We start from the raw sequence: 27,407 nt of genomic DNA, 5'->3' as shown, positions 1-27,407 counted from the left end.
AGCATCACCATTAGCCCAGGAGAGTTTTCCATTTATAGTGAGAGGTGATGAAACAGATTCACTGCTCTCCAATTTGAATTTTTTTTCAACACATCATTGACATATTACCTTTGTGAGAGAATATTTCATCATCAAGCTGCTGCAATTCCGTTCCCAAAAAAAATGCTTCATCTCTCCAAGCTCTGTCATTTCAAAGACTAGCAACATACTCTTCTTAAACTTTTTAATTTTATCAATGTCATCACCAATAATCAACAAGTCATCAACGTCAAGAGAAACTATAATCATCTTCCCATTATCACAATCTTTCACATAAAGAGTAGGTTCATTCTGACTCCTCCTAAAATCATTTTACAGAAAATGTAAGCCAATTATGCTTTATCAGGCTCTTGGAGCCTGTTTGAGCCCTTACAAAGCTTTGTTTCCAATTTGGATTTTTTTGCCGCTATAGCATGCACATAACTTATTGATCCAAAGATCTTCAAATATTCGGTTGAAGGCTTCACACCTATCCATGACTCAATTGGTGTTTTCTCTTAAACAACTTCTGTTGGAAGCCTATGAAAGAGATATATTGCTATATATAAACAGTTTTAGCCTAAAAACTTTTGGGTAACTTCTCAACAATTAAACATCTTTCCATCTCTATAATTGTTCTACTTTTCTTCTCGAAAACTCCATTTTGCCGAGGAGTGTGTAGCTCACTGTCAACTAATAGACAATGACTATATCTTCACAAAAAATATTGAATTCATTGAAGGTATAATCCTTTCCGTCGTCAAATCTCAACATTTTAATTTGAGTTCTAAAGATGCATAAAATACATTTGAAGTTTCCATATTCTACACCCTATAGTATTTCTCCTAAAATTCATAAGAATTGGTTACAAAAGATAAGATGTGGTTTGTTTCAATTTGAATTCGTGTACCAAATTGCCCCTCTTTCATTACCGAAATGACAAAACTGTCCTTAGTGTCCTCTATTTATCCAAAGTTTCGTGTTCAAATATCATTTGCGTATAATATTTCCCCAAAATATGCCATCAAGTATTTTACACTAGCCCATAACACTAACAGAACAGATCCTGAAACAACCCAACTAATAATAATTCCAAAAGTTTGTAAACTGTAAGGTAGCAGCCAGAGATCAATCAACCAAAAAAAAAATATTTGACATCAATCCCACACGTCTCCTCAAAAAAAAAAAAAAAAATTATTTCCACACATATTGATTCATTGAATTTTTAACTATAAATAATGTTCAGAAGTCGTTGTTTGGACTGCAAGTTGTGTGTGTGAGAATGATGTAAAATTTGGTGAGTGGGGTATGTTTATTATTATTATTTTTTGTTTTATGGGAAAAAACAATCACCATGCTATTGCTAGGAAGAAGCTATATCATTGCTCTATAATTAAAGGGTGATGTTAACTTATGCCCTAAGGGCACAAGTTAAGAAGCTAAAAAAGGAATTAAAAGATAACTTTTGCATTGAAAAGATAAAACTTTAAAATTTAAATGCATTGAATGCACACTTTTCAAAAAAAAGTTTCTATGTATAGTTTCTAAACTTGTGCCCTAAGGGCACAAGTTAACATTTCCCTTAATTAAAAACTTGTTCACAGGTCATTGCTTACCCTGCTTACGCCGTTAACTCCTATCTACTCCTTTCTTTTTTTCTTTCCTTCCATGTAATAGTCAAACTTCCTATCTTTGTATTTCTTCCACAGTATCATCCTCTAACAGCTTAGATGGCCAGCACCAGCAGTAATAATAGTATCATCCAAAGCAACAGCAGTACTTCTTCATCTCTAGTGACATCTCCAAGGACAAATGACTATGACGTGTTTGTGAGCTTTAGAGGTAAAGACACTCGCTACAACTTCTCTGATCATCTTTTTGCTGCCTTCCAAAGAAAAGGTATTTTTGCATTCAAGGATGACACTAAACTGAAGAAAGGTGAATCCATAGAGCCTGAACTTCTTTGTGCGATCCAAGACTCTCAGATTTTTGTTGTGGTATTTTCTAAGAACTATGCTTCCTCAACTTGGTGTATGCGAGAATTGGAATCCATCTTTGAATGCAGTCAACTATCCGGAAAATGTGTTCTTCCTATTTTTTATGATGTTGATCCATCAGAGGTTCGATATCAAAATGGAGCTTATGGTGAAGCCTTAGCTAAACATGAAGAAAGATTCCAACATGACACGAAGATGTTACAAAGATGGAGGACAGCTCTCACACAAGTGGCCAATCTTTCTGGTTGGGATCTACGTGATAAGTAAGTACTAATTCCTTATCGATATTATATATCTTGATTCTCTTGTACAAATGTTAAGGTTTTGACACAAATTTAATTAATCACAAAGCCCTTCAGTCACAAACTAATCGAGAGTTTTCTAAAAAAAAAAAAAGCTTTGTTATTTTGTCATGTACTATAGGTTTTTGTTTTGGTATGTGATGATTTGATGTTATTGGTTAATTATTTTAAACTTGCAGGCCACAATATGTAGAGATTGAAAAGATCGTTCATAAGATTGCAAATATATTGGGTTACAAGTTTTCAAGTCTTCCAAAAGATTTGGTTGGGATAAATTCTCCTATAGAAGAATTAGAAAAGCATTTGCTTTTGGACTCAGTTGATGATGTTCGGGTTGTAGGACTTTGCGGGATGGGGGGAATAGGGAAGACAACTCTCGCTACTGTGTTATACAATAAAATCTCTCATCAATTTCCAGTGTGTAGCATTATTGATGATTTAAGCAAAATGTATAGGCATGATGGTCCAGTCAGTGCACAAAAGCAAATTCTACTTCAAACTCTAGGCGAAGAGCAACTTCAGACATGGAATCTTTACAGCACATCTAACTTGATACGAAGTAGGCTACAACATGTAAAGGCCTTTATAATTCTTGACAATGTTGATCAAGTTGAACAACTTGAGAAATTAGTTGTGAGTCGTGAATGGTTAGGTGCGGGGAGTAGAATTATTATAATTTCCAGAGACGAGCATATCTTGGAAGAGTATGGAGTGGATGTTATCTACAAAGTTCCACTCTTGAATAAGACTAACTCTCTTCAATTATTTAGTCAAAAAGCTTTCAAACTTGATCATATTATAAGTGATTATGAGAAGTTGGCTTTTAGCATACTCAGTTATGCTAATGGCCTACCACTAGCAATTAAAGTATTGGGCTCATTTTTGTTTGGTCGAGACATCGCTGAATGGAAAAGTGCATTGGCTAGATTGAGAGAAACTCCAAACAAAGATATCATGGATGTGTTGCGATTAAGTTTTGATGGGCTAGAAGAAATGGAAAAGGAAATATTTCTTCATCTTGCTTGTCTTTTTGAGACCCTATTTGAAATATATTAAGAATATTCTGAATTGTTGTGGATTTCACGCTGATATTGGATTAAGAGTTCTAATTGATAAATCCCTTACATTTTCGGAGGATCATGTGTAATGCATAATTTGTTAAGAGAGTTGGGCAGAAAAGTTGCTCAAGAAAATATAAGCGAAGAGTCAAGAAAGTGGAGTAGGGTGTGGCTCAATGAACAATTCTACAATGTTATGTCGGAGAATATGGTAAAGTTTCTGTTTGAAAATAGAAAAACTTATTTATATTATGTATATCAAAAGTTATTTAAGCTTTTCTATCTTTTTGCAATCTTATAGGAAAAGAAGGTTGAAGCCATTTCTTTTGCAAGAGATAGAGATGAAACCGGAACGAAAGTATTAATAATGGCTGAAGCATTGTCAAAAATGAGTCATCTTAAATTGCTCATAGTCAAGGAAGTGGTTTTTTCAGGAAATCTCAGCTGCCTTTCTAATGATTTAAGATATGTAAAGTGGGATGGATGTCCTTTTATGTGTTTGCCAACTAATTTCCAGCCCAATCAACTTGTTGAATTGATCTTGAGGCATAGCAGCATCAAACAAATATGGAAAGACAAGAAGGTACTATAAATTATCTTTTGTTTTTTGGGATAAATATGTTATACGTCATTACAAAATTTGCAAATTTTACTTTTTTTTCCTCCCCTTAAAAAATGAGTGCTATATTAGAATACAACCATGTGTGGACACCATATAGCTTTTCTCCCTCAAATGTTTAGAATATTGTAAAAAATACCTCCACAAAAATTTAGAATTATTTAACATGAAATGAAATAAATATGAATATTTTAAATGTCAAAAGATCAAAATAAAGTTAAGGAGAATCTAGATCTAAATCTCAAATTTTTATGGAGGAACTTTTTATAATATTCTAAACATACATACAAAAAATCATTCAAAGTATATTTTAACTTAATGGAAGTTAAAATTACTTGCATAAAAATTTTGTAGGCACAAAAAAAATATCACATTTTTATGAGAATGAAAAACAAAATTTATATATTTTATAGGGACAAAAAAATTATTTAACACTTATTTTCTTATCCTTTTAGAAACATCAAAAAATCAGAAAAACTGCATATTCTCCCCCCACTTGTTTTATGGTAACATTTATGAGCAAACGGAAATATTGTATCTATTTTTGTTTGTATGTGACAGTATTTGCCCAGTTTGAGAGCTTTGGATATGAGTCACTCAAAAAATCTAAGAAAGATGCCAAATTTTGGAGAAATCCCGAATCTTGAACGGCTAAAACTTGAAGGGTGTGAAAAACTTGTGTTGGTGGATCCATCTATTGGGGTTCTAAGAAATCTTGTTGTCTTGAATTTGAAAGATTGCAAAAATCTAGCAAGCATACCTAACAACATATTTGGTATGAGCTCTCTTAAAGACCTAAATCTTTCCGGGTGTCCCAAAGTGTTTAAGAATCAAAGGCGATTGAAGAAGCTTGATTCAAGTGAAAGTTCATCACATTTCCAGTCAACAACGTCCTCCATCTTGAAATGGACCACACTAATTCGTTTCCGTTCCAAAGATTCAACCACTTGTTTGTTGCGTTCCTTGCTTAGCTTCTCTTGTTTGCGCAAGCTCGATATTAGTTTTTGCGGTCTAAGTCAACTCTTTGATGCAATTGGATGTTTACGCTGCCTAGAAGAATTAAATTTAGGGGGAAACAATTTTGTGACATTACCTAGCCTAAAGGATCTTTCCAAACTTCTATGTTTAAACTTGGAACATTGCAAGTTGTTGGAATCTTTGCCTCAGCTTCCTTTTCCTACGGCTATCAAGCATGACCTTTGTATAAACAATATTGACGAGACCAATTTTTGTAAGATCATAGGATTGGTCATTTTCAATTGTCCTAAATTGGGTGAGAGTGAACGTTGCAGTAGCATGGCATTTTCATGGATGACACAATTGATTCGGGCAAGACAACAATCCTCCACCGCCTCCTTTCATGAGATCATTGATATTGTTATTCCCGGAAGTGAGGTACCAATTTGGTTCAACAATAAGAGCGAAGGTGATTCAATAAAAATGGACATATCTCCCATTATGCGTGATGACAATGATATCATTGGCATTGTTCGTTGTGTAGTATTTTCTGTTGCACATATGCAGAGGGACCTCATAACATAGTGTTACGTATTTCTAACAGTAAAACTCACTGTATGTGGGGTACCAACTGTCCGGTAATTCTTGAAGGTGATCTTATTGCCGACAAATCAAATCACATGTGCCTTGTGTATTACCCTCTGGAATTATTTGTTGAAATTATCAAGTGTGTAGACATGACTCTCAACCATCTTGATGATATCAAATTGACAGTTCTCACAAGGAACGCCAAAGGTTTGAATCTGGAGGTGCAGAGTTGCGGGTATCATTGGGTATATAAACAAGAATCAAGATCATGCATCGCTACTGAATTTCCTCGGCTCGGAAGGGCAAAGTTAATGAGTCACAATCGTGCATTTGATTATCCAAAATCATAAGTTGTAGCACTTGTTACATATATCAAAGAAAAGTTGGTTGTGTAGGTTCGATTATATACTCAGCAAGTGAATATTAAAAATTAGGACCCAAATAAATACTCCTCCTTACTGTAAATTTGACATATTTTTCTGCACTTTTCTGCTACTGTCTTGTTTACGCAATTCAAGGATGAAGGATAAGATGAAATATTAATGGAAGTCAGGGGCGAAGCCAGCTTGTATCCAGCGGATGCAGCTGAACCCCCTCAACCCTTTAATTTACTCCTATTATTTTGGGTTTCTTCCATCTTGAACCCCCTTAAATATAAGGCTTGCACCAACTCTCTCTCATTTGTAAATGTAAAGTTGCACACATTGGAGCATATTGTCTAATAACGTGGTGTACATATATCTTGACTCAATCAATTTATTTAAGGCTGGCATTAAACATTTTCTATTGAGTTCAAAGATTTTTCTTGCACCTACCTAGCTTTTTGCTTGCTTAATTAACGTGAGTTGTTAGTACTACTTCTGCACCTAAAATTTAGCCCTACATCCATCATAAATTACATAAATCATATTGACAATTATACATAAATTTAAAAGATAATTAATTTTATATGTGTTAATCGGAAAAGTAAAATTTTATATTTCATTAGTATTATAAAACAATTTATATTCATAGTCAAATTGAGGACGAATAGATAAATGATTGTCTCATTACTTATATTGATAGAGATGTGTTTGATAACATTGATAAAAAAATTGATTATTCAACACATTCATAATATAAAATTGCTTGGATGACAATTGTGGAGTATCTTCGCATATTTTTTAGTACAACTTAAACCTATTACAATGTAATTTTTCAAATATATTATTTTGGTATATATTATTATAATTATTAATTACATTACAAAGGTTTGAACCCCCTGACCCAGGGTCCTGGCAACGCCACTGATGGAAGTTCAATTTAAAGTTTTGAGTTTCGGTTCCATCCTGACTTAATCTTTTATAAACCTCGATCATTATAAGAATGAATGAGTTGGGATATTAATACAATTTGTATAACAATTTGACCTCTTTTGGGATTTTCTATTTTATTGACGGCGAATATCTAATAGTCAATTAGTCATTACATAACATGAATTTGGTTTGGGGCATTCCATGAATAGCTAGATGTCGTTCAACTAAAATCCAAAATCATAGAACTATCCTCAAATTGATTTAACACGACTATAATAATGACAGGATATTTGGAAGCCAAGCATAGTTCCAGATTGATGCATTTCACCACCATCTCTGCATCACATTCAACGAGATATTGTTGAATGAGACGCGATGAAGGGAAAAATTAAGACTATATCTCCCCTTCATCATGTATGTTCTCATCGGCAAGTGTATTATTGATACAAACTTTGTTAATGTAGTATGTACATGTTTTCTCTTATCAGTGAAACTGCATCTCGGACTTCAGTAAAGAGTGAGACAGCTTAAATGCTATTGGTTTGATTAATTACAGTTTACCAAATTGGAATTGTGGCCACTAAACTTGAACCGTTTTTGCACAACCAGATTGGATTGAAGTTCAATACAATCCAGTATTGCTAGAACGGTTCAGCGTAATTTGATTGATGAAATCTCATTAACCAAGCTTGGATAGCATGCTCTCATTATTAGTTAATATATAATCTGTGATCACGCTCTTGTAAAAGGAACTAGTCATCGCAATATTGTCATAATAATCAAGCCTAACTAAAATAAAAAGAACAACTAAGTGTACATTGTAATCTAATATCGAGTATTCATGTACTGATATGGTTAGAATTGGTTCATACCTACATAAGGGTGCCTGTGAGATCTAGTTTTAAGTGGAGAGGTTAGCCTGTATAGAGTCAGGCCAGGTTACAATCTAATAACAACCTAATATTTGTAGAAGATATCATCATAATCATAAAAACAAAAAATGAAACTACATTGAAGTTATAACATTTAATAATATACTATTTTTAAAATTCCAAACTACGCTAAAACATTCTGCCAAAATATGCCAACAAGTATTTTACAAACTGGCGGTGCTGTTTTGCCTTGATATAGTATAACCATAGAAACTCAATTACCATGACAAACGTGAGGTAAAAAAGTTTCAGACAAATAGGTAACCGGTCCACATAATACAAAAAGTTACAAGAGTCTTTCAAAATTCAAACCAACATATATTTGGATTCCTCTGTTTAAGCCCCTTCTGCTAGAGTCCTCTTTGAGGTACTGATGTACAAAACTGCATCAAAGAAAAAGAAATGTTCAATTATTTCTGCAATGAAATATCAATACAGAATCAAGAATATTTTATTTCAAAGCACTAATAGTACCATTATTCCCACGAATGAATGCATCACCATACTTGTTCTTCAGCTGTCCATTAACATACTCCTCTGTTTGTTCCATTGCAATATTCATATACCCATCTAGACAAGCTAGGATACCTGCAAGATTAACCAAAAACAATTGAGCCTAGTTTGTGTACCTAGATAGAAGTATAATGTAACAAATACAGATTGACATATGCACCAATCCACACCAATAAGTGATATAACCAAGCTAGTAACAGAGGTTAATGAACAACCAAGAAACAATCAATGCATTATTCCAGAGCTACCGCTTTGGTCAAGGAGATACAATGGTGTTAGATGAAGTGATAAGAGTCACCCTCTCCAAGGTGTTAGAGGGACCCTGATACTCTCCCCAATCCAACCCAAGTTTCTTTCAAGCTCTACTGTCTACCCTTTCCCTTGTATTTCAACTTCTACTCTAAGCCAATAACTATAAGATTAGTTACATAAGATACAGGTGATACAATTCTATGTATTGTGCTTATTTCTCCTAGCGTACTACTACCTTCTTACTATTTGTCTCTTGTCAACTGTTTTTCTTCTCTATTTTGATACTCAATTCTTTTCAATTGCTCAACATGGGGTATTTGAAAATATATCATAAACATTCTCTTCAACTATTTCTACACGGTTCCGAAATAAATAAATAAATGAGTTCGATTTCATAATAACTTTAAATTAGACAGAAAAGTAAAATGCTTACTATCAACTATCAAGTTCATCGATTCAAATTAGAAATATTTCAAATCAGAGAATCTAAAATCAATACATTTCTTTCACCCATATTCCATCTCTTTCCATTAAACCAAACATTATAGCCATTGCTGGTTAGTGAACACAAGTTTCATTGGCCCAAAGCAAAAAGTGCAACTTGTACATCAATACCAATTGAATGGACAAATTGTTTAATCATTTAAGCATAATATAACAAATATAGATGGACATATGCACCATCTACAACAATGTGATTAAAAAGAAACAGTGAATGCATTGTTCTAGAGCTACCACTCTGGTCAAGGAAATCCAATGGTAGAAGATGAAGTGATATTAGTGATCCTCCATGGTGTTCAAAGAGACCCTGATGATCTCCCAAATCCAACTAAACTTTTTCGTTCCTCCTCCACTATACCCCATTTCCTTCCTATTCCAGCTTTTACTCTTAGCCAATAACTAAACGATCAGTTACAAAAGTTAGAGATGATACAATCCTATGTGCCATTCCTCCTAGTGTACTCAATTTTTACTATTTGTCGCTTATCAACAACAGAGATAGCAAAGCTAAAAATGTTGCACCAGAGGTCCTTTCCGTTCCGCTATTCTGTGATTGCAGCACGGTTAACAACATAACCTACACCAATATGTGATACTACTCTGGTCAAGGAGATCCCATGGTTGAAGATGAAATGGTATGAGTCATTGTCCAAGGTGTTTGAGAGACCCTGATCCTCTCCCCAGTCAAACCTAACTTTTTCTTTCCTCCTATTTCAATTTCTACTCCTATTGAATAACTATATGAATAGCTACATAAGTTAGACATGATACAACCTCTGTTCCATGCTTATTTCTCCCAGTGTACTCCTTTCTTACTATTTGTCTCTTATCAACTGTTTCTCTGTTTTTTCACTTTCATACTCAATTCTTTTCAACTGCTAAAAGCAGGGAGTTTTGAAAATATATCATAAACATTATGATGAACTATTTCTATACAGTTCCAGAATTAAAAAAAAAAAATGAGTTTGATCTCATAATAACTCCAAATTAGAAGAAAGTAAACTGTATACTAAAAAAGACGAGTTCGATCTCATAATAACTCCAAATTAGAACCTCTATTCTTTTCATGGCTCTAATATCATTACATTTCTTTCCACCACATTCCATCTCTTTTCATTTAACCAAACATTATAGCCTTTTCTGATTAGTGAACCCAAGTTTTGTTTGTCCAAAGCAAAAGGTGTAACCATGCACATCAACACTAATTGAATGGACAAATCATTTAATCATTCACAATGAAAAACCACAATGGGTTGTTTAATTGTCTAGGCTTGGAACCTTAGAGTGTACTCCCCTAAAATTATCTTGTTCCAATCCTACAAGCCAAATTATGTGGGGCTAGCTTAGCTCAGGCTTTAATTTCCCCCTGGACGGTGGGATTGGTCCCTGGATTAACCGAATTTCAAAAAAAAAAAAAAAAAAAAAAACATTGGCATTAAAAAGATAAAATTACGAACTTAAACCCATCTACATATAATGTAAACTGAGATATCTGAATAAGAAAATAGGGTGTCAAAATGAAACATATCAACCAAATTACAGTGACCTAGGAATGAGAACCTAAAATTCGAACTCAATATCGACAAATTGATGGAAAAAAAAAGAGAGAAATCTGACCTCGATAATCAACACCAGAGTTGAGCTTAACAACCACAGGTCTACCACGAATGGATTTGAGGAAATCAGCTGGAGTTTTGGTTGTTCCTGAACCACTTTTCTCTGTTCCACTCATCCTTTCTTCTTTCTTTACAATCTAAACCCTAAAAAACCTTCAAAAATTAACATAACAAAAATACGGTGTAAGGAAGATGAAAAAGAAGGAATAAAATTGAATTGAAATGAAAATTGAGAAGAGCGAGAAGAGAAGACGAGAAGGTACCTTTGCAGCGATATGGGTCGCGAAATCGAAAACGAGGCGCGATAGGAGAGAAGGTTTAAGTTTTTGAGTATGAGTGAGGGTTTGGATCGGAACACCGAGTAAATGATTTGTTATTTTATTTTTCCCAAAATTACACTGTTTAACCCTTACAAAAAAAAGTAACTTAATTTCAAATTATATCATTTTCTTTTTACAATTTAATCTTCTAATATTTGCCAATATTATCCCTTTCTACCTTAAAAATAGAAAAACTCAAAACATAACAAATGATAGATAGGGTTAAATATATTTTTGGTACTTATAAATATGTCAACTTTTCGTTTTATTTCCTTTAAAAAAATTCTTCGACTTTTAGTTCTTCAAACAAATTTCATCTTCACTTTTAGTCCCTTCTTTATAGTAAACTCATATGTGTCCTCGTAAGCTTAACTCAGTTGGTAAGGACGATGCATAATATATGCAAGGTCTAGGGTTCGAACCATGGTCACCACCAAAAAAAATAGTAAACTCATATGTATAATTCAAATTTTTAAATGAAATTTTGCATAAAAATGTATAATATTATAAAGGATCTCTCAAAAAAAATATAAATTTTTACCAAAATATGAATTTTTATATTTTTTACGGTAAAAAATCATATTTAATTCATGTTTTATTAAAAAAATTAATTTTTTTAGAGTGATTTTTATAATTTTATATACATTTCGGCACAATTTCAATAAAAAAATACAAAAAATTACTTTAAAATAGAGACCAAAAGTAGTGATTGAAAATTTTATAGAAACTAAAAGTTAAAGGAAAATTTTAGAAGGATTAAAACGAAAAGTTTGTATATTTATATGAACTAAAAGCATATTTAACCCAAAATAATAATAGTAATAATAATAATAATAATAATAATAATAATAATAATAATAATAATAATAATAATAATAATAATAATAATAATAAGGGTTAAATATGTTTTTAGTCCCTACAGAGTTACAAGTTTGTATGTTTAGTCCTTACAAATTTTTTATTCACTTTTACTGCTTATTTGCATTTTATATGGACTATTTTGGAGGACTAAAAGTATTCATTTTTTTGTAAAAAAAAGGGGGGTTTAAAATAGGGACTATTCTTACAAATTACAATATTATGGAGGACTAAAATTACCATTAAAATTTTATAGGGATTAAATTAAAAACCTCGTGATTTTGTCAGGACTAAAAACATATCTAACCCTAATAAGAAAACGCGAAGAAGAAAAACTTTGTAAGAAATTGCATAGATCTAAAATTATTCGTCTTCTTTATTGTCACTATCATCAATCAACCAGACTAAAATTAAAAAAAAAAACACACAAATTTCATTAATCAATTAATTTTACAATGGACTCCAATGATAACACACCCTAAATGAAAAGTTGAGATCTTCCAATGATAATACTTTTCTGAAATATGTGCTTGTCCTCCTCAAGAAACTTTGAGACTCTTGCAGCCAGTGAATTTTATTTTGAGTCTCTGATGTCATGAATTTTGATTAAAGCTTCTTTTCTTGTACCACTCCATCTGAATTTTTTGATTGATTTATCTGCAATTGTTAGAGTGATAGTTGATAATTGTACCTAAATTATTTCGAGCTTTCCTATCAGCCATGTTGGAATCAAGTTAATGCCTTCACCTAGACTACATCGAGCTTCTTAGGGTCATGGCACTAGCTAAGTGTCTAAATCAGGATTATGCTTCAGATGAGACAAATCTTACGCACTATAGTAAAACTTAATAGTGAATAGAAAATAACTGAATAAAAGACTTTAAATTAAATAATTATCCAACAAACAAAATGGAGGTTCATCTTAAAACCCTAGCTAAAAAGAAATAAAACATACCCTAGAGAAACTTGGAGTAAGGAGAGAGAAACTCCTTTTTGGAAGCTCCTAGTGCTTGCCTTCCTCTTGAACCGCTTCGTTATGAATGAGAAATTATGAATGAAAGGCTTGGTATTTATAGGGGGAGTTTCCACATGAAGTCGGGCCAAAAAACCAGGCTTTTCCCACTTAAAAGTAGAAAAAGCTGTTTTGGCCCACATTCAGCAATGCTCGAGGCGCACAGGCTACGCTCGAGGCGTATGAGTGTGCAGAAAATGCATGCTCGGGGCGCCTATGAGTGTGTTTCGGTGCATAAATCTTCGTTTTTCGGTCCTTTTGGGTGTTTGCTTCAATATAAGATGTCTTGGGACCTGGAAACATAATTTCTCCCTCTATAACGTCTTATGAGGTCTCTTGAATCTTCATTCTTGATATTCTCAAAGTCTTCACTAATCTTCATATGTCTTGCTTTGCAGTTTTGCATGATTTCTTCATGAATTACATCAAAACATCCTAGAATTGTTATGTTTCAGGAAGAATAGAATTATAAACTCACATATAGAAAACATTACAAATGTCCCAAAATCATAAGCAATTGATCTAATACTCCTTTACTATGCTTGAAAAACTGACTAAAATTGACTGAAAAACATGTTAAGAATAGCGTAAGATGACCTATCATCAACATTCTTGGAGAATTATGTCTCTAGATACGTTCAGGGGTGAATACTCAGAGAACAGTCCCTATAACTTACCATTATCCTTATCTCAACCTTCACTGTGCTTGTTGATTCCTCCTTTGATGGAGGGTTTGTTCTTCTTGATTTCCTTGGCGATCAATTTCTCTTTGTAGATGATATGTGGTTGAGTTTTGACCAACAACTCATTCATATTTTTGGCCTCCTTCAAGGACAATTTTTCTTAGTATATGCAATATGACCTTAGACCATTTTTGAAAATAAAGCACTTAAGCTTGTCTTTCACTCCACGGACTTCAAATTCTTCTCTGGTGAATCTTTCAATATATTCGAGGAGAGTTTCCTTTTTCCTTGGACTATAATGATGAGGGCAGTCAGTGATTTTGGAAGATGTCTCCTTCAAACCACGTCATTGTTGTCCTTTTCAGTGTGAGAATGAACAATTTACTCTTCACCGCTCCCCTAGCTTGGTGATAGTGGAGTCGTGTGTCAGCATGCTCCAGTTTCGTCATAAGATTCCATCTTAATAGGTTTCTCAAGCGATCACGGGATGTTGCAGTCATGGATCTTCTTTTAGAACGCTTCCCGTCGATGACTAAATCAGTTGTTAACTAAAGATTTGTTTCCATGCTTATCGTGACATTCACGAGGTTTTTTCGTCTTTCTCTGAAGCAACATTTTCTACAACATTTATTGGAGTAGCAGTTTGTTGATTTTGTTGAACGAACTCGATTTAAGTTGTGATTACAATAGACATTTTATATTGATTTTCTTCTACTCGAGCGAGACACACATTCTATTTGTTGGAGTAGGTTGGCAATGTTTGTGAGCACACTCTTTGCCTTAATGACGTCCAACACTTCTCCCGAGTGTTTGTGCTTGGTGATTTTCGCTTTGCACGTTCTTGTGGACAAAAGGCGCTGGAAATTGTAGAAGAAAAATAGCTAAAGTTTGAGGAATCTCTTGAATACCTGAGATTAGAAGAATGATTTTCATTGCAGAACCAAAGGAAGAACAATGTCTCGCCTTCAACCTTCGAAGGAATAACAGGATTGATGTTATCTTGCAAACATGAATAATCAGATTGGTTACTCCTATGACGATGCTATTGGAAAGAAAATGAGTTGAACTTAATGGGAAAGAAACAAAAAATTATTACGCCGATGAACTTGCGAAAAGTCAAAGGAATCGATGTTCTTGATTCCCCTTCTTCTAATGCCAATGATTTGGTGTAAACCAAATCATAATATACTCAGTCAATGTAGGGTATACAAGGAGTTTTCCAACTCGACGAATATTTTCTCATTCACGGTGTAAGAAGTTCTTTGATGAAATTACATGGTAGACTTAATAGGAATGTGAGAGGAAAAGTGGTGAAAAATGAGAATTGCCCATGTTGCGGTTAACTGTAACTGAATCCATAAAACCCGACAACAAAGTTGGGAGTTCTTTGGAGATCGTATCAACGTCGTAATCGATGGAGTTGTGCTGCTTTGCGGTAAAACGCACAAAAAGTCTTTTGGCTATGTGTGTGTGTGTGTGTGTGTGTGTGTGTGTGTGTGTGTGTGTGTGGCTGCTAACTTACACCCACCTAAAAACATTAAGGTGCAAGTTAGCAAGCTACACCCACCTAAAATTATTAAGGTGCAAGTTAGCTAGCAACATACACCCACTTGATTATTTACACTCATTTTTATAAGTATTATTAAGGTGCAAGTTAGCAACCTTCACTAATTTACACCCACTTTCATCATTCCAAATATTGTTTCCTTAAAAGTTTGTCTTTATTACATGTTTTGTACCTTAAGCATGTCATTGTCTTTTTTGTTTCTTTTTTTAATGATCTTTTTTAAGCTAGTTACAAAAGTATCCTTCTATTTAAAATTAATTAGAATATAAACAAAAGGGTGTTTTAGTAAATTATAAGTGGGTGCAGCTTGCTAACTTGCACCTTAGTGTTTTTAGGTGGGTGTAAGTTAGTAGCCCATATATATATATATATATATATATATATATATATATATATATATATATATATATATATATATATATATATATATATATATATATTAACTCATAGAAACTCAATGCAAAGAGGGTTACTTTTTAGTTTATATTTTTAATTGGGTCTACGTTGATGGAAAGATTGTTGGATGAAAATTTGAAACATTGTTGGAAATAAGTTGTTTTTAACTTGATTTTAACGTTGGAAACAAAAAATTGTATTGTGTCATCAAAAACTGCAACAATCGAACCAACTCGATCCGCAACACTTTTAGCTAGAATTCTACATTTTAATGTGTATAAGTGGAAAATCCGGAGTTTAAATTTTAAATGTGGAGAAATAGTGTGTCCTTGTTTCGAAGCTGCATTTAATATGCGTCCCTAACAAGTGGGCTATATCTGTTTTTTTTCCGTATAGATATTGGGCTTTTTAATATGAGTTTTTTTTTTTCACTACCAAAAAAAAAAGGGAATGACTCGGTTCTATACGGTGTGCAATTTTCTAATCCTTGGTTGGAAGAGAAAACAAACAACCTAGGTACGTAGAGCAGATACAATGAATTTAGGAGAAGATTTGGAGACAGAGATCTTGTTGCGGCTTCCAGCAAAACCATTGATGAGATTCAAATGTGTTCAAAGATCATGGAACAGTCTCATCAAAACTCCCTGCTTTGTGAGAAGAAGTAAGTTGCAACGAAACCCTAGTCTTCTTATCATTGAACAGTCCAAATTGAAAAGACCCAGCATCAAGCTTCTCTCATGTGACGGTGACAACGAGAAACCAATCCTCATCAAATCTTTGTTTCCCAAAGGCGTAGCAAGAATCAAAACGTATGGGAGTTGCAACGGTGTTTTTTGTCTCAAAGGTATTTAGTATTTACTCAGGCAAAACTTGTCACGATCAATTGATTGCTTGGAACCCAACAACTAATGAGGTTCACCTTATTCCCAGTGCTCCCTCAATCCGTAACGGTTGTATTGATAAATCATTTTATGGTTTTGGTGCTGTTAATGGCGACTTCAAACTTGTCAAACTCAATATCTCTGATAACAATGAGATGAAGAAAATGATTTATCTTACATCGACAGAAGTTTATAATCTAAGCACTAAATCATGGACACCTATCCTCGATTTTCCTCCTCGTATTATGGTCCAACATCGACAACCTTCAAGATACAACACTCTTGTTAACGGTGTTTATCATTGGATTACGAGCTCTTACTATACTACAAAAATTCTTTGCTTTGACTTTCACAATAACAAGTTTCAGCAACTTGAAGCCCCAGAATTACTTGATGCTACCGTGTTTATCTCATATTTCCGTGATGACCTCATTGAGATAAAGGGCTCTCTTGGTTATGTTGTGGAGTATAGGAATTCTAGTATGGTTTGGTTGGAAATATGGATTATGGAAAAAAACGGGTGGGACAAAAAGTATAACTTTGACACAACTCAGTCAAAGTTTCGTATTTATGGTATTTGGAATGAGGGTGCTGAAATCCTTGGAGGAAATGTTGAGCAGCGGAAGCTCACGTCATACGATCATCAAGGGAACACACTTCGCCAATTTCAAATTAAAATTTCAAATTTTAGGATTTATGAGTATGTGCCAAGCATAGCTCTATTGTCAGAGTAGCTGCCTACAATATATTATTACAGTTTATGGTGTTAATTAGCAGAGGTGTTGGTTTATTTGTGTTATTTAGAAAGAACTGTTTCAAAAAAGTTTTGATTATTGATCAATCTTATGGAATAAATTGACTTTTTTTCCCTTCATTATTGAGTTTTCTATTATTTAAAAGTTGTTATGATCACATAGAAGAAAAATGCTGCAATACTCAGTTTAAATGGAACAGAGTTGTTACTATTCTTACTAATTATTGTCTTCTCAAGATATAATTTCATGAAGAAAGCAATCCTAGTAGTGAGAGACTCCAATTGTCTTGAATGGTTTCTGTATTGATTCTAACAGCAACTAATTTAATACCAATTACTTTAAGATTGTCCACCTCATCACTTATATATTTCTTAAGAAAGGATTCTATCTTCTTATAAGATTTTTTTTTTTTGTAAAAGGTTGCTTTAGGATTTTGAATAGTTTTAGAAAGATTGAGGAAGGATGATGGATGAATGAGTGTGTTAAGTTTTGAGTAATTTAAAGTACTATTTGTGTTGTGACAGACAAAGATGGATGAGAGTATCAACTGAGGAAGGTGAAGAAGAAAGGAAGAATAGGATATAGCATCAGCAATTTTCTTTTCTATACTTATATATACTTTTTGATGCTTGTTGAGTTTTAATTTCGATTGATCTTAATATTAAGTTGTCCCATGAGAATTTTTTGCTTTACTTTGATGTAACGATAATTTTCTGATAAGCTTATAAAGTTTTGAGATCCATGTTGAGCTTATTGTTTATAAACATATCATTTTTTCTCGCATCGTTACCATTCATTGATCTATGAATTTAAATACAAATTTCTATGTACCTCATAATTTTCATTTTTTTAAAAAACAATACCTCAAGTAGTCCTCAACATCTAGTTATATTCTGGATTTTCAGAAATTGCTTTGTTAAGTTTGTAGTATGGCTAGTTTAGTAGGTTACCTTCACCATCATGCTCATTTTTCCCAATCTATATTTTGCACACCAAGTCAATGACGCAAACAAAATCTCAATGAAAACTCTTAATGGCGAACTCAACACTTTGTTCTATTTGTGCATGTGGTAGGTTTTCCATTAGAATGTTTAGCTCATTTTGCAGTTGTGAATTGTTTCTGTCAAGACCACTTCGGTTCTGTTACTCATAACGCACATGAATTGATTTATATACATCAGCATTTTCTATATACTTCACAATCCACGGTTGATGTTGCTAGTAGTATCATAATGTGAAGGCTGATCATATGACTTGAGTAGTTGTCCAATCTTTCCTCCAAGGAATTCATCACAATCATTCCAAAGACCACACATACGAAAATCTGACATATATGGTTTAATCATATACTTTTTAGTACACCTGTTTTGATTCATAACCGATATATCCAACCACACCATATCAAAATGATTACAATTTCTATTATCATACTGTATAACATAACCAAGAGAACCCTTTATCTCAATGACATCATCACAGAAAAAGTAGATAGCGTGACATAAGTTTGGAGCTTTAAGTTGTCGAAACTGGTTATTGCGGAAGTCAAAGCAGAGAATGTTTGCAGCATGATAGCAATCAGAGCTCGTAATTTAATGATAAACATCGTTAACAAGAGTGTTGTATCTTGAAGGTTGTTGAGGTGTGACCATAGTAAGAAGAGAACAATCGAGGGTAGATGTCCGGGATTTAGTGCTTGGATTATAAAATTGTGCCGATAAAAGGTAAGGCATTTTCGTCTTCCCAGTATTATTAGAGATATTGAGTTTGACAACTTTGAAGTTGCCATTAACAGGACCAAAACCATACAAGGATTCATCAATGTAATGGCTACCGAGTGAAGGAGCACAGGGAATAAAGTGGACCTCATTAGTTGTTGGGTTCCGCATAATCAACTGATCATGATGAGTTTGGCCTGGGTAAATACATTTGAGACAAAAAAACATGGTTGCAACTTGCTCGTTAGAGAAGCTTTTTTTTTTTTTTTTTTAAGGATTAGATTACTTTTTTCATGAATTTGCAACTTGCTTCTTCTAGTCACAAAATAGGGAGTTTTAATGAGATTGTTCCATGATCTTTGAACACATTTGCTGGTAGCCGCAATAATATCTCTATCTCCGAATCTTCTCCTAATTTCATTGTATATGCTCTGCTCTACTTTGTTTTTTCTTTTCTTTTCAATGACTATAATTAAATATAGAACAGAGTCATCCCTTTTGTAGACTGATAAACAAAGTCAAAATGAAATTCAGATAAGTTTTCGACCTTTATCAACTGCATTTTAAAAAATGATCAAAATGATCTATGAGATTTTTTTTTGGTAGTGAAAATGATCTTTGAGTTTGTTACAATTTGAATGAAAGTCACAAATATTTCTATTTATAATTTTAATCAAAATCAAAATTTTATATAACATACGGTTTATAATTTGCACGCATTAACACAATAAAAAGAGCGGAAAGACATGCATGTCTTTTCACTAGTGGATATAAATTAAAATTTTGATTAAAATTAATTTGATTTTGATTAAAATTATAGGTATAGATAATGGATCTTTTACATTTTCAGTTATAATAAATTATACTTATCTTTTTCAATGATAGCAACAAAATAACAAAAATAATATCTTTCAAAAAAATATAACAAAAATAATTTCAATTCTTATATTTTTTAACCATACCAACAATATAACAAATATAATATGTTTCAAAAAGTATAACACATAATCTAAAACAGTCTGCTTTCTTTATCTATAGTATATAATTTTTTTTTGTTACATCTATAGTATAGATTTAAGGATATTGTTTTTTTTTTCATCCAAAAGAAAAAGGATATTGGTTTTTTAATTTTATTAATGTGAGGTTTTTAAAAGGAGTGACCCGGTGCTATATATATAGTCTCAATCATGTGCAATTTTCTAATTCTTGATCGGTACAATTGGAGGAAGAAAAAAAAACCCTAGGTAGAGAAGACAATGAATATAGGAGAAGATTTGGAGATAGAGATCTTGTTGCGGCTACCAGCGAAACCATTGATGAGATTCAAATGTGTTCAAAGATCATGGAACAATCTCATCAAAAGTCCCTGCTTTATGACTAGAAGAAGTAAGTTACACAGAAACCCTAGTCTTCTTATGATTGAAAACCGCAAATTGAAAACACCCAGCATGAAGCTTCTCACATGTGACGGTGACAACGAGAAACCAATCCTCATCAAATCTTTGTTTCCCAAAGGCGTAGCAAGAATCGAGACCTATGGTAGTTGCAACGGTGTTTTTGTCTCAATGGTATTTACCGGGCAAAACTCATCCCGGTCAATTGATTGCATGGAACCCAACAACTAATGAGGTTCACCTTATTCCCCGTGCTCCCTCACTCGGTAACTATTCAATTAATAATTCCTTCTATGGGTTTGGTACTGTTAATGGCGACTTCAAAGTTGTCAAATTCAATCTCTCTAATTACAATGAAACTACAAAAATGCTTTATCTTTTATCGGCAGAAGTTTATAATCTAAGCACTAAATCTTGGACACCTATCCTCAATAGTCCTCCTCCTTGGACTGTTGTCACTAATCGACAACCTTCAAGATACAATACTCTTGTTAACGGTGTTTTTCATTGGATTACGAGCTCTTACTTCACTTCAAAAATTATTTGCTTTGACTTTCACAATAACCAGTTTCAGCAACTTGAAGCCCCAAATTTACGTGATGCAACCCCGTTTATCCGATATTTCCGTGATGATGTCATTGAGATAAAGGGCTCTCTTGGTTATGTTTTGGAGTATAGGTTTTTTAGTATGGTTTGGTTGGAAATATGGCTTATGGAACAAAACGGGTGGGTTAAACAGTACTCCATCTTTTAAAATGAGTGTCGTTTTAGTCAATTGCACACAAATTAAGGAATGATATGAAATAATCATTAGACATAACATTTTTACTAAACTGCCCAAGAAAAAGACAAACTTAAAGTTGCATTGAAAATTGTGCGAGAGAAAAGTTGGAGTATTTATTGAGGGTAAAGTTGGGAGAAAAAAATTAAAGTGTATTGAAAATGTAAAGTGACATTCATTTTAAAACAATTTTTTTTTTGCTAAAGTGACGCTTATTATGAAACGGAGGGAGTATAACATTGATACAAATAGGACAATGTTCAGTATTTATGGTATTTGGAATGATGGTGCTGAAATACTTGGAGGGAGCATCAGCAGCTCACATCATACGATCATCAAGGGAACGCGCTTCGCCAATTTCAAATTGATATTTTTGAGGAAAATGAGGATGATTGTTTTTGGTTTTACGAGTATGTGCCAAGCATAGCTCTATTGTCAAAATAGCTGGTTGATGGTGTTAATTAGCAAAGGTGTTGGTTTATTTGTGTTAGTTTAAAAAGAACTGTTTGAAAAGAGTTGTAATATACTCCCTCCGTCCCTATATATAAACACTTTTTGCCTCTAATAAAATGGTGCTTATATATAGGGACGGAGGGAGTAGCATTGATCAGTCATGTGGAATAAATTGGCTTTTTTCTATTTCATTAATGAGTTTTGTATTATTTAAGAGTTGTTATTATCACATAGAAGAAATATGTTATTGTTCACGTATGTAAATACAAGTTTTATTACAACAGGTGAGCTGCTCAGTGAGACGTCCTAGGTGGAGTCTCAAGAGCACTCTTAAGAAGTAAATGAATGATACATTGTTTTCACTATATGGAATCTGTCCCATCAAACATTCAAGTGTTCCCCTTTTATAGTCCTCAAAGTGTTGGTTTAATGGGCCTTTCTCTGATCATTCAAGGCCCATTGAGTTGTGATCCAGAGCCTTCTATTGGTTGTCTGCTTTAAGTACGGTCGCGCGTGGACTAGGAAGCGACTAACCCGTACTAGGCGCGTGGAGTCGAGACGCGATGATCGTCCGTACGTGACATGTGGAGTTAAGTTGAGAGGAGATGAGCTGGCTAGCTTATCTTGAACAATCAGACCCGTGTCGACTGAAGGCGTACTGAGCTGGCTGGCTTGACTTGAACAATCAAACCAGTGTTGACTGAAGACATGCTGAGCTGGCTGGCTTGACTTGAACAATCAAATGGGAATGGTATACCCATACCAGTCCACAGTCCACCAAGCGTCGGGCCTGTTAAGGCGTAGACGTTTGTTCTTTAACACGATCGATCTGTGTCAGTCCACAGTCCATCAAGCGTCAGGTCTGTTAAGGCGTAGACGTTTGTTCTTTAACACGATCGATCCGTGTCAGTCCACAGTCCACCAAGCGTCGAGCCAGTTAAGGCGTAGACGTTTGTTCTTTAACACAATCGATACGTGCCAGTCCACTAAGTAACTAATTCGTGACCAAGTTATAAACACTAATTTGATTCAAACTTATGTCATTTATCATGTATTGTCCCATCATTGTACCGCCCTCGTTAATGTTTCTTTACCATCATCATTGTTCAGCGGCCCCCACCAGACCCTTTGTTATTCTCTTGCCTATATATACTAACTTTTTACTTCCTCATTTTCACACTATCACATTTCACTTTTTCATTTTTATAGTTTTGGTTCTTTGTTGTGGAACTTCATCCTTGTCTTACTGTACACAACTCAACTCTTCCTTCACTCCTTCACAGGTACTAACTTATCTTCCTTTGCATCCTTGTGTTACTACTAATCTTTCTTTGCTGATTTGAGAATAACAAAAGTAAACATGCCATGCTCCTTTTTCCTACTCAAGTGTTGGCATCCTCAACTAAATCCACCTCTCTAGCTTTTTAATTACCATGGTAATGGTTGCTGCCATCGAAAAATGGGGAACGGCGCAACCAACCTACTACTAACTCGACTCGGTCCAACTCACCGAGTCCAATCAGCTATAACAACTTTAAATCCAACAACACTACAGCAAATCGAACTCAAACCAATCCAAACTCAGCGAGTCAACTCGGCTCCGCCCAACTCACCGAGTTAACTCACCCATCCTAATCTTAAATCACACTATTTTTCCTCCTCCCTTCACATGAGTTGGGATATAACCACAAATATGGCAACCAAATCCGAATTCAAAACGGTAAAATCCATGTCTCCACACATAACCTTCCTTCTTTCTCCTTCTACTTCTTGACCCATTATTGCAATTCTGAAGTATAGCAAAAGAAATTGATAGGGAGAGGTCGAGTGAAGGGGAGACGAGTACAGATGTCATTGGAATGGTGCATATATGTTTGGACGTGTAGAGAGGCCGGGTAGGAAGGCTTGATAGAATCCATTGTTATGAATTGGTTGTATGTTTGATTGTGTATTTCTCATGACATGATAAGAAATAGAATGTTTAGATGAGTAGAGAAAGAGTGAAAGACGGGTAGGAGAAAAGAGAGAGGACGGGTAGATAGAAAGGACAGGTTGGAGAGGAGAGAGAAGACGGGTAGAGGGAACAGACGGGTGGGAGAGGACGGGTAGGAGAGGGGCATGTGAATTACAGTCTTGAGTCTCACCACTATTTATATTGTTAATTTTTCATCAATCACATTAGTTGTACTGTCATAACAAGTTATTTTTTATATATAGTAAATTTAGTGGCGCCAGAAAGAGGGGTAGAGGGAATTGTGTTGGGACTTTGTCCTTTCTTACTCGTCCTTCAGCATGTATTACCCTGCTCTAAAAAGGTGTTTGTCAACTTGTTAAGTTATAGAAAAGGTACTGGTTGTTTTGAATTTATGCATCTGGATGTGATTTCACATGCCTTGCTCTAGAGGGAGGTCACGTGAATGTTCTCATGGCCTAGTAAACAATGTCGTTTGTACTATTATTATTATTATTATTATTATTAACAATAACAATAATAATAATAATAATAATAATAATAATAATAATAGGGATAGTGACAGCAGTAATAATAATAATAATAATAATAGGCTTAATTACACCACAGGTCCTTTAAGTTTGACGTTTGTAACATATAGGTCCTTTAAGTTTGTTTTGTAACAGATAGGTCCTTTAAGTTTGATGTTTGTAACATATAGGTCCTTTAAGTTTGTTTTGTAACAGATAGGTCATTTAACTCTGTAACAGTGTGCAACTAAGTTCTTCTGTTAACTCACCGTAAAAAAACGCTGACGTGACTGTGAAGTCTGTCAATTTCATCTCCTTTACTACACCCAGTTTTTTTTTGAAGAATCAGGAGAAGATAACCGAAGGAAAGAAGACAACAGTTCTACCACACGAAATCTAATTGTTGGACTTTATAAGTTCTTGTCCAAGATTACCAAGTACATTGCAAAGGCAATAGCTGAGATGATGAAACCGATGATAAATATACTCAACTCTCTATATAAGAAATTGTTATCATCTATCCTGCGTTCTTCCCCTGCAATAATGCTGGTATTACACTTGGAAGCCATTGATTTGACGAATTCAAGCTTTGGTATGAATAAAAATGGAGTCAGGGTTTGAGAATTGGGGAAATGTAAGGGTAAAGGAGACGAAATTGACAGACTTCACAGCCACGTCAGCGTTTTTTTTACGGTGAGTTAACAGAATGACTTAGTTGCACACTGTTACAAAGTTAAAGGACCTATCTGTTACAAAACAAACTTAAAGGACCTGTATGTTACAAACGTCAAACTTAAAGGACCTATCTGTTACAAAACAAACTTAAAGGACCTATATGTTACAAACGTCAAACTTAAAGGACTTGTGGTGTAATTAAGCCATAATAATAATAATAGGAAATAGTGACAATGGATGGATGGGTGGGGACTTGCATAATACGGCTTATTCATGTTTCAAATTATATATATCTCTAAGTACAAGTCCCTTGTGTAGAAAAGTCAAATGGGTGGGATGGCATAGAAAGAAAGGGGACGGGTAGGTAGGAGCATGTGGGGACGGGTAGGAAGGAAAGAAAACAATTATCACATTACTATGTAACAAAGTACTACCAAGTAATGGTTTTATGCTTTCCAACTTTTTACTTAGTTAAATGACAAAAGTAATGATAGAGTAGGCTAGAGAGAATGGGGGACGGGTAGAGTGAATGGGGGATGGGTAGGAGCACAAAAGTTTTCTCTTCTTGCCCACCCCCCCTTTTTTTTTAGTTCCTTACTTAATGATATAAATATATCTATCAAGCAATATGCCATGTACACCCAATAATAACTATGTATTTGTTTGTGTCAGGAACTAGTGCGTTCAATCTTTCATGAGTGATCAATCCACGTCTAGCACTTCTGACTATCCTTCCTCCGTAGCCATGTCGGAAGAAAGTGAGCCTGATTCGGTGGCCGAGGAAGTTCGTCAATCCTCCATCTATGATGACTATAACAACATCTTTAAACTTTATGAATGTTTAACGAAGCCCTCCCGAAAAGGTTTCTTTGACATCCTCCCTTGCGAGAAAGGAGAGTTTGTCTATCATTCTCCGTCTAACCCAAGGACAGAATACTACACCTATGTATATGATTGCTTCTTTGAAAAGTTGGGGGTTCGTCTGCCCTTTACTGATTTTCAATGTGAGATCCTTCGAATCCTTAATGTAGCTCCTACCCAACTTCATCCAAGAGCGTGGTCTTTCATTCGCTGTTTTGAAGTTATTTGCCACGAAGTCGGTTTTTCTCCGTCTGCCTACGTATTCTTTAGTTTTTTCCTAGCCAAAAAAAGCACCAACAACTCCTGGGTGAGCATGAGTAACTTTTCTAGTCGCCGCCTCATTATACCCTATCATGCTTCCTGGAAAGGAATACATACTTTTAAAGAGAAATTCTTCCGCGTCCGTCCTGGGCCCAACTATCCCCGATTGTTTCATGACGAGTCTGGAGATCCTTTATTCCCTTTATATTGGACGGAAAATCCTCATTCTAAAATTAGACTTCGCACTCTACCAAAATCTGATGTAGACGACCAGTTGATCTCGCTATTGCGTCAGGCTACGCCTGTCCCGGCATCGAAAGTGCTTGGAAGTGAGCACCACCGCGAGAAACTAATCTCGTTATTGAGTAATTATTCTTCCCCTACCCCTCTAATTCTCTTTGTCTCTTTTAATATATGTACAAGATTTGTTTGCGTCTCCACATCAATTGTGATCGTGACTATGCTAACACTTTAACACACATTTTATTTTTTTTATTTTTTTTGCAGGATCAGCCGGGATGGCACCACTCACCAAGGAAGAGCGTCGTGCTGCTAGGGCTCAACAAGCTGTGGTGCAGGGGATCGCTCACTCCAACCCTGGATAAAACGAGCACATTGGATGTTCCACTGCTCACCCGAAAGATCCACCTTCCCAAATGAGCTCCAAAAGAAGTCATCCAAATACTTCTATGGTATTGACCCCTGAAGTCGTCGAGGAACACTCTGTGCCTGAGGGTTCGGAGCCGGCTCCCTACATGCCTCCATTGGGAACTTGGCATGCCGAGCTAGCGGTTGGCAAATCTAGGGCTGCGAACCCCTCACTGTGGGATGTTGATTTTCCTTTTAACAAAGTTTTGAATCAGGCCACTGCCTCAGAAGACATAGCGACGATGGACCACCTTGGAATCTATGAGTCTCTGCGAGCCATGAGGACTTACTCTTTCTGGACGAGTGCTCTAGCCAACTCCATCGAGGATATTTGTCGTCGCCAGCATGATTATTTACTCCAGAATTTACAACCATTGAAAGATAAGGTCAATGTACTTGAGAAACGGTGCGAAGAGTTGGATGGTTTATATAATCATGCTACTAAGAAGTTAGAGAGGGCTGAGACGGACCTGAAAACCTCTAATAGGAAGTTTCAAGCTCTAAGGAAGGAGAAATCTGAAATTCAGTCTCTTTTGTCTCCGCCCAGGAAGCGCGAGACGCGCTGCAGACGAGGATCACTGAACTTACAAGCCAAGGGTTAGCTGATTATGATAATGGCTTTCAGGAGGCTCTTGACCAGGTTCGTGGGAAGTTTCCGACCCTTGATCTTGGCGGGATCCGTCCAGACTAGTGGGGGCGTCGTGGAGTCTATGGACAGCTGATATTTATTGTGTTGTATTTGGACTTATGTTATTTTATTTTCCTGTAAGGCCATTTCGGCCATTTGCATTAGGTCACTTTTGGGCCAAACTATGTTGTATTATTTCACTTTCGGATTACTATGGTATCTCTTGTTATTGTTGTGTACTCCAGCATGCTCTCTTTTACTATGCTTTTCTCTTACCACATAAATTTGTCCAAGTCTACACTGATACTCGCTCAGGTCTTGAGGGTGTAGCTCTATTCGACCATCATTATTTGGATGTCCAGGAGAGTCTCTAACGGATCTCTCCCTATA

The 27,407-nt window shown here is 34.9% G+C and overlaps 2 protein-coding genes and 4 pseudogenes across 4 annotated transcripts; 4 read left to right on the top strand and 2 right to left on the bottom strand.

Moving 5' to 3' along the window:
• The first annotated feature begins 1,632 nt into the window (after positions 1-1,632).
• Positions 1,633-6,089, top strand: LOC146931750 (disease resistance protein RUN1-like; annotated as a pseudogene). The gene is made up of 4 exons (XR_015006805.1): positions 1,633-2,278; positions 2,497-3,586; positions 3,677-3,958; positions 4,556-6,089. The product of XR_015006805.1 is annotated as a disease resistance protein RUN1-like (transcript).
• A 1,708-nt stretch (positions 6,090-7,797) lies between these two features.
• On the bottom strand, positions 7,798-11,050 carry LOC146931749 (sm-like protein LSM6A). 2 transcript variants are annotated; one of them, XM_085703318.1, is made up of 4 exons: positions 10,912-11,050; positions 10,650-10,801; positions 8,241-8,354; positions 7,798-8,149 (listed from the first exon to the last, which is right to left on the bottom strand). In XM_085703318.1, exons 2-4 carry the CDS (start codon positions 10,762-10,764, stop codon positions 8,103-8,105), a joined length of 276 nt encoding a protein of 91 aa, XP_085559444.1. In that variant the 5' UTR covers positions 10,765-10,801; positions 10,912-11,050; the 3' UTR covers positions 7,798-8,102. The 2 variants fall into 2 exon arrangements, with proteins under 2 accessions (XP_085559444.1, XP_085559445.1); XM_085703319.1 differs by having other exon boundaries at positions 10,650-10,792; positions 10,912-10,994.
• A 4,906-nt stretch (positions 11,051-15,956) lies between these two features.
• LOC146931748 (putative F-box protein At1g32420) lies at positions 15,957-17,239 on the top strand (annotated as a pseudogene).
• A 1,077-nt stretch (positions 17,240-18,316) lies between these two features.
• On the bottom strand, positions 18,317-19,256 carry LOC146931747 (uncharacterized; annotated as a pseudogene).
• An 835-nt stretch (positions 19,257-20,091) lies between these two features.
• On the top strand, positions 20,092-21,454 carry LOC146931746 (F-box protein At1g30790-like; annotated as a pseudogene).
• A 903-nt stretch (positions 21,455-22,357) lies between these two features.
• On the top strand, positions 22,358-27,256 carry LOC146931745 (uncharacterized). Its single transcript, XM_085703314.1, has 3 exons — positions 22,358-22,746; positions 25,292-26,106; positions 26,249-27,256. The coding sequence occupies exons 2-3, from the start codon at positions 25,314-25,316 to the stop codon at positions 26,344-26,346; spliced, it is 891 nt and encodes a 296-aa protein (XP_085559440.1). The 5' UTR covers positions 22,358-22,746; positions 25,292-25,313; the 3' UTR covers positions 26,347-27,256.
• The last annotated feature ends 151 nt before the right edge of the window (positions 27,257-27,407 follow it).

The sequence above is a fragment of the Medicago sativa genome, chromosome 4 (assembly GCF_051527215.1).
Source record: "Medicago sativa cultivar Bolivia chromosome 4, Bolivia_mono, whole genome shotgun sequence".
In the NCBI taxonomy this organism is placed as follows: Eukaryota; Viridiplantae; Streptophyta; class Magnoliopsida; order Fabales; family Fabaceae; genus Medicago; species Medicago sativa.
This window is presented reverse-complemented; position numbering and strand designations above follow the sequence as displayed.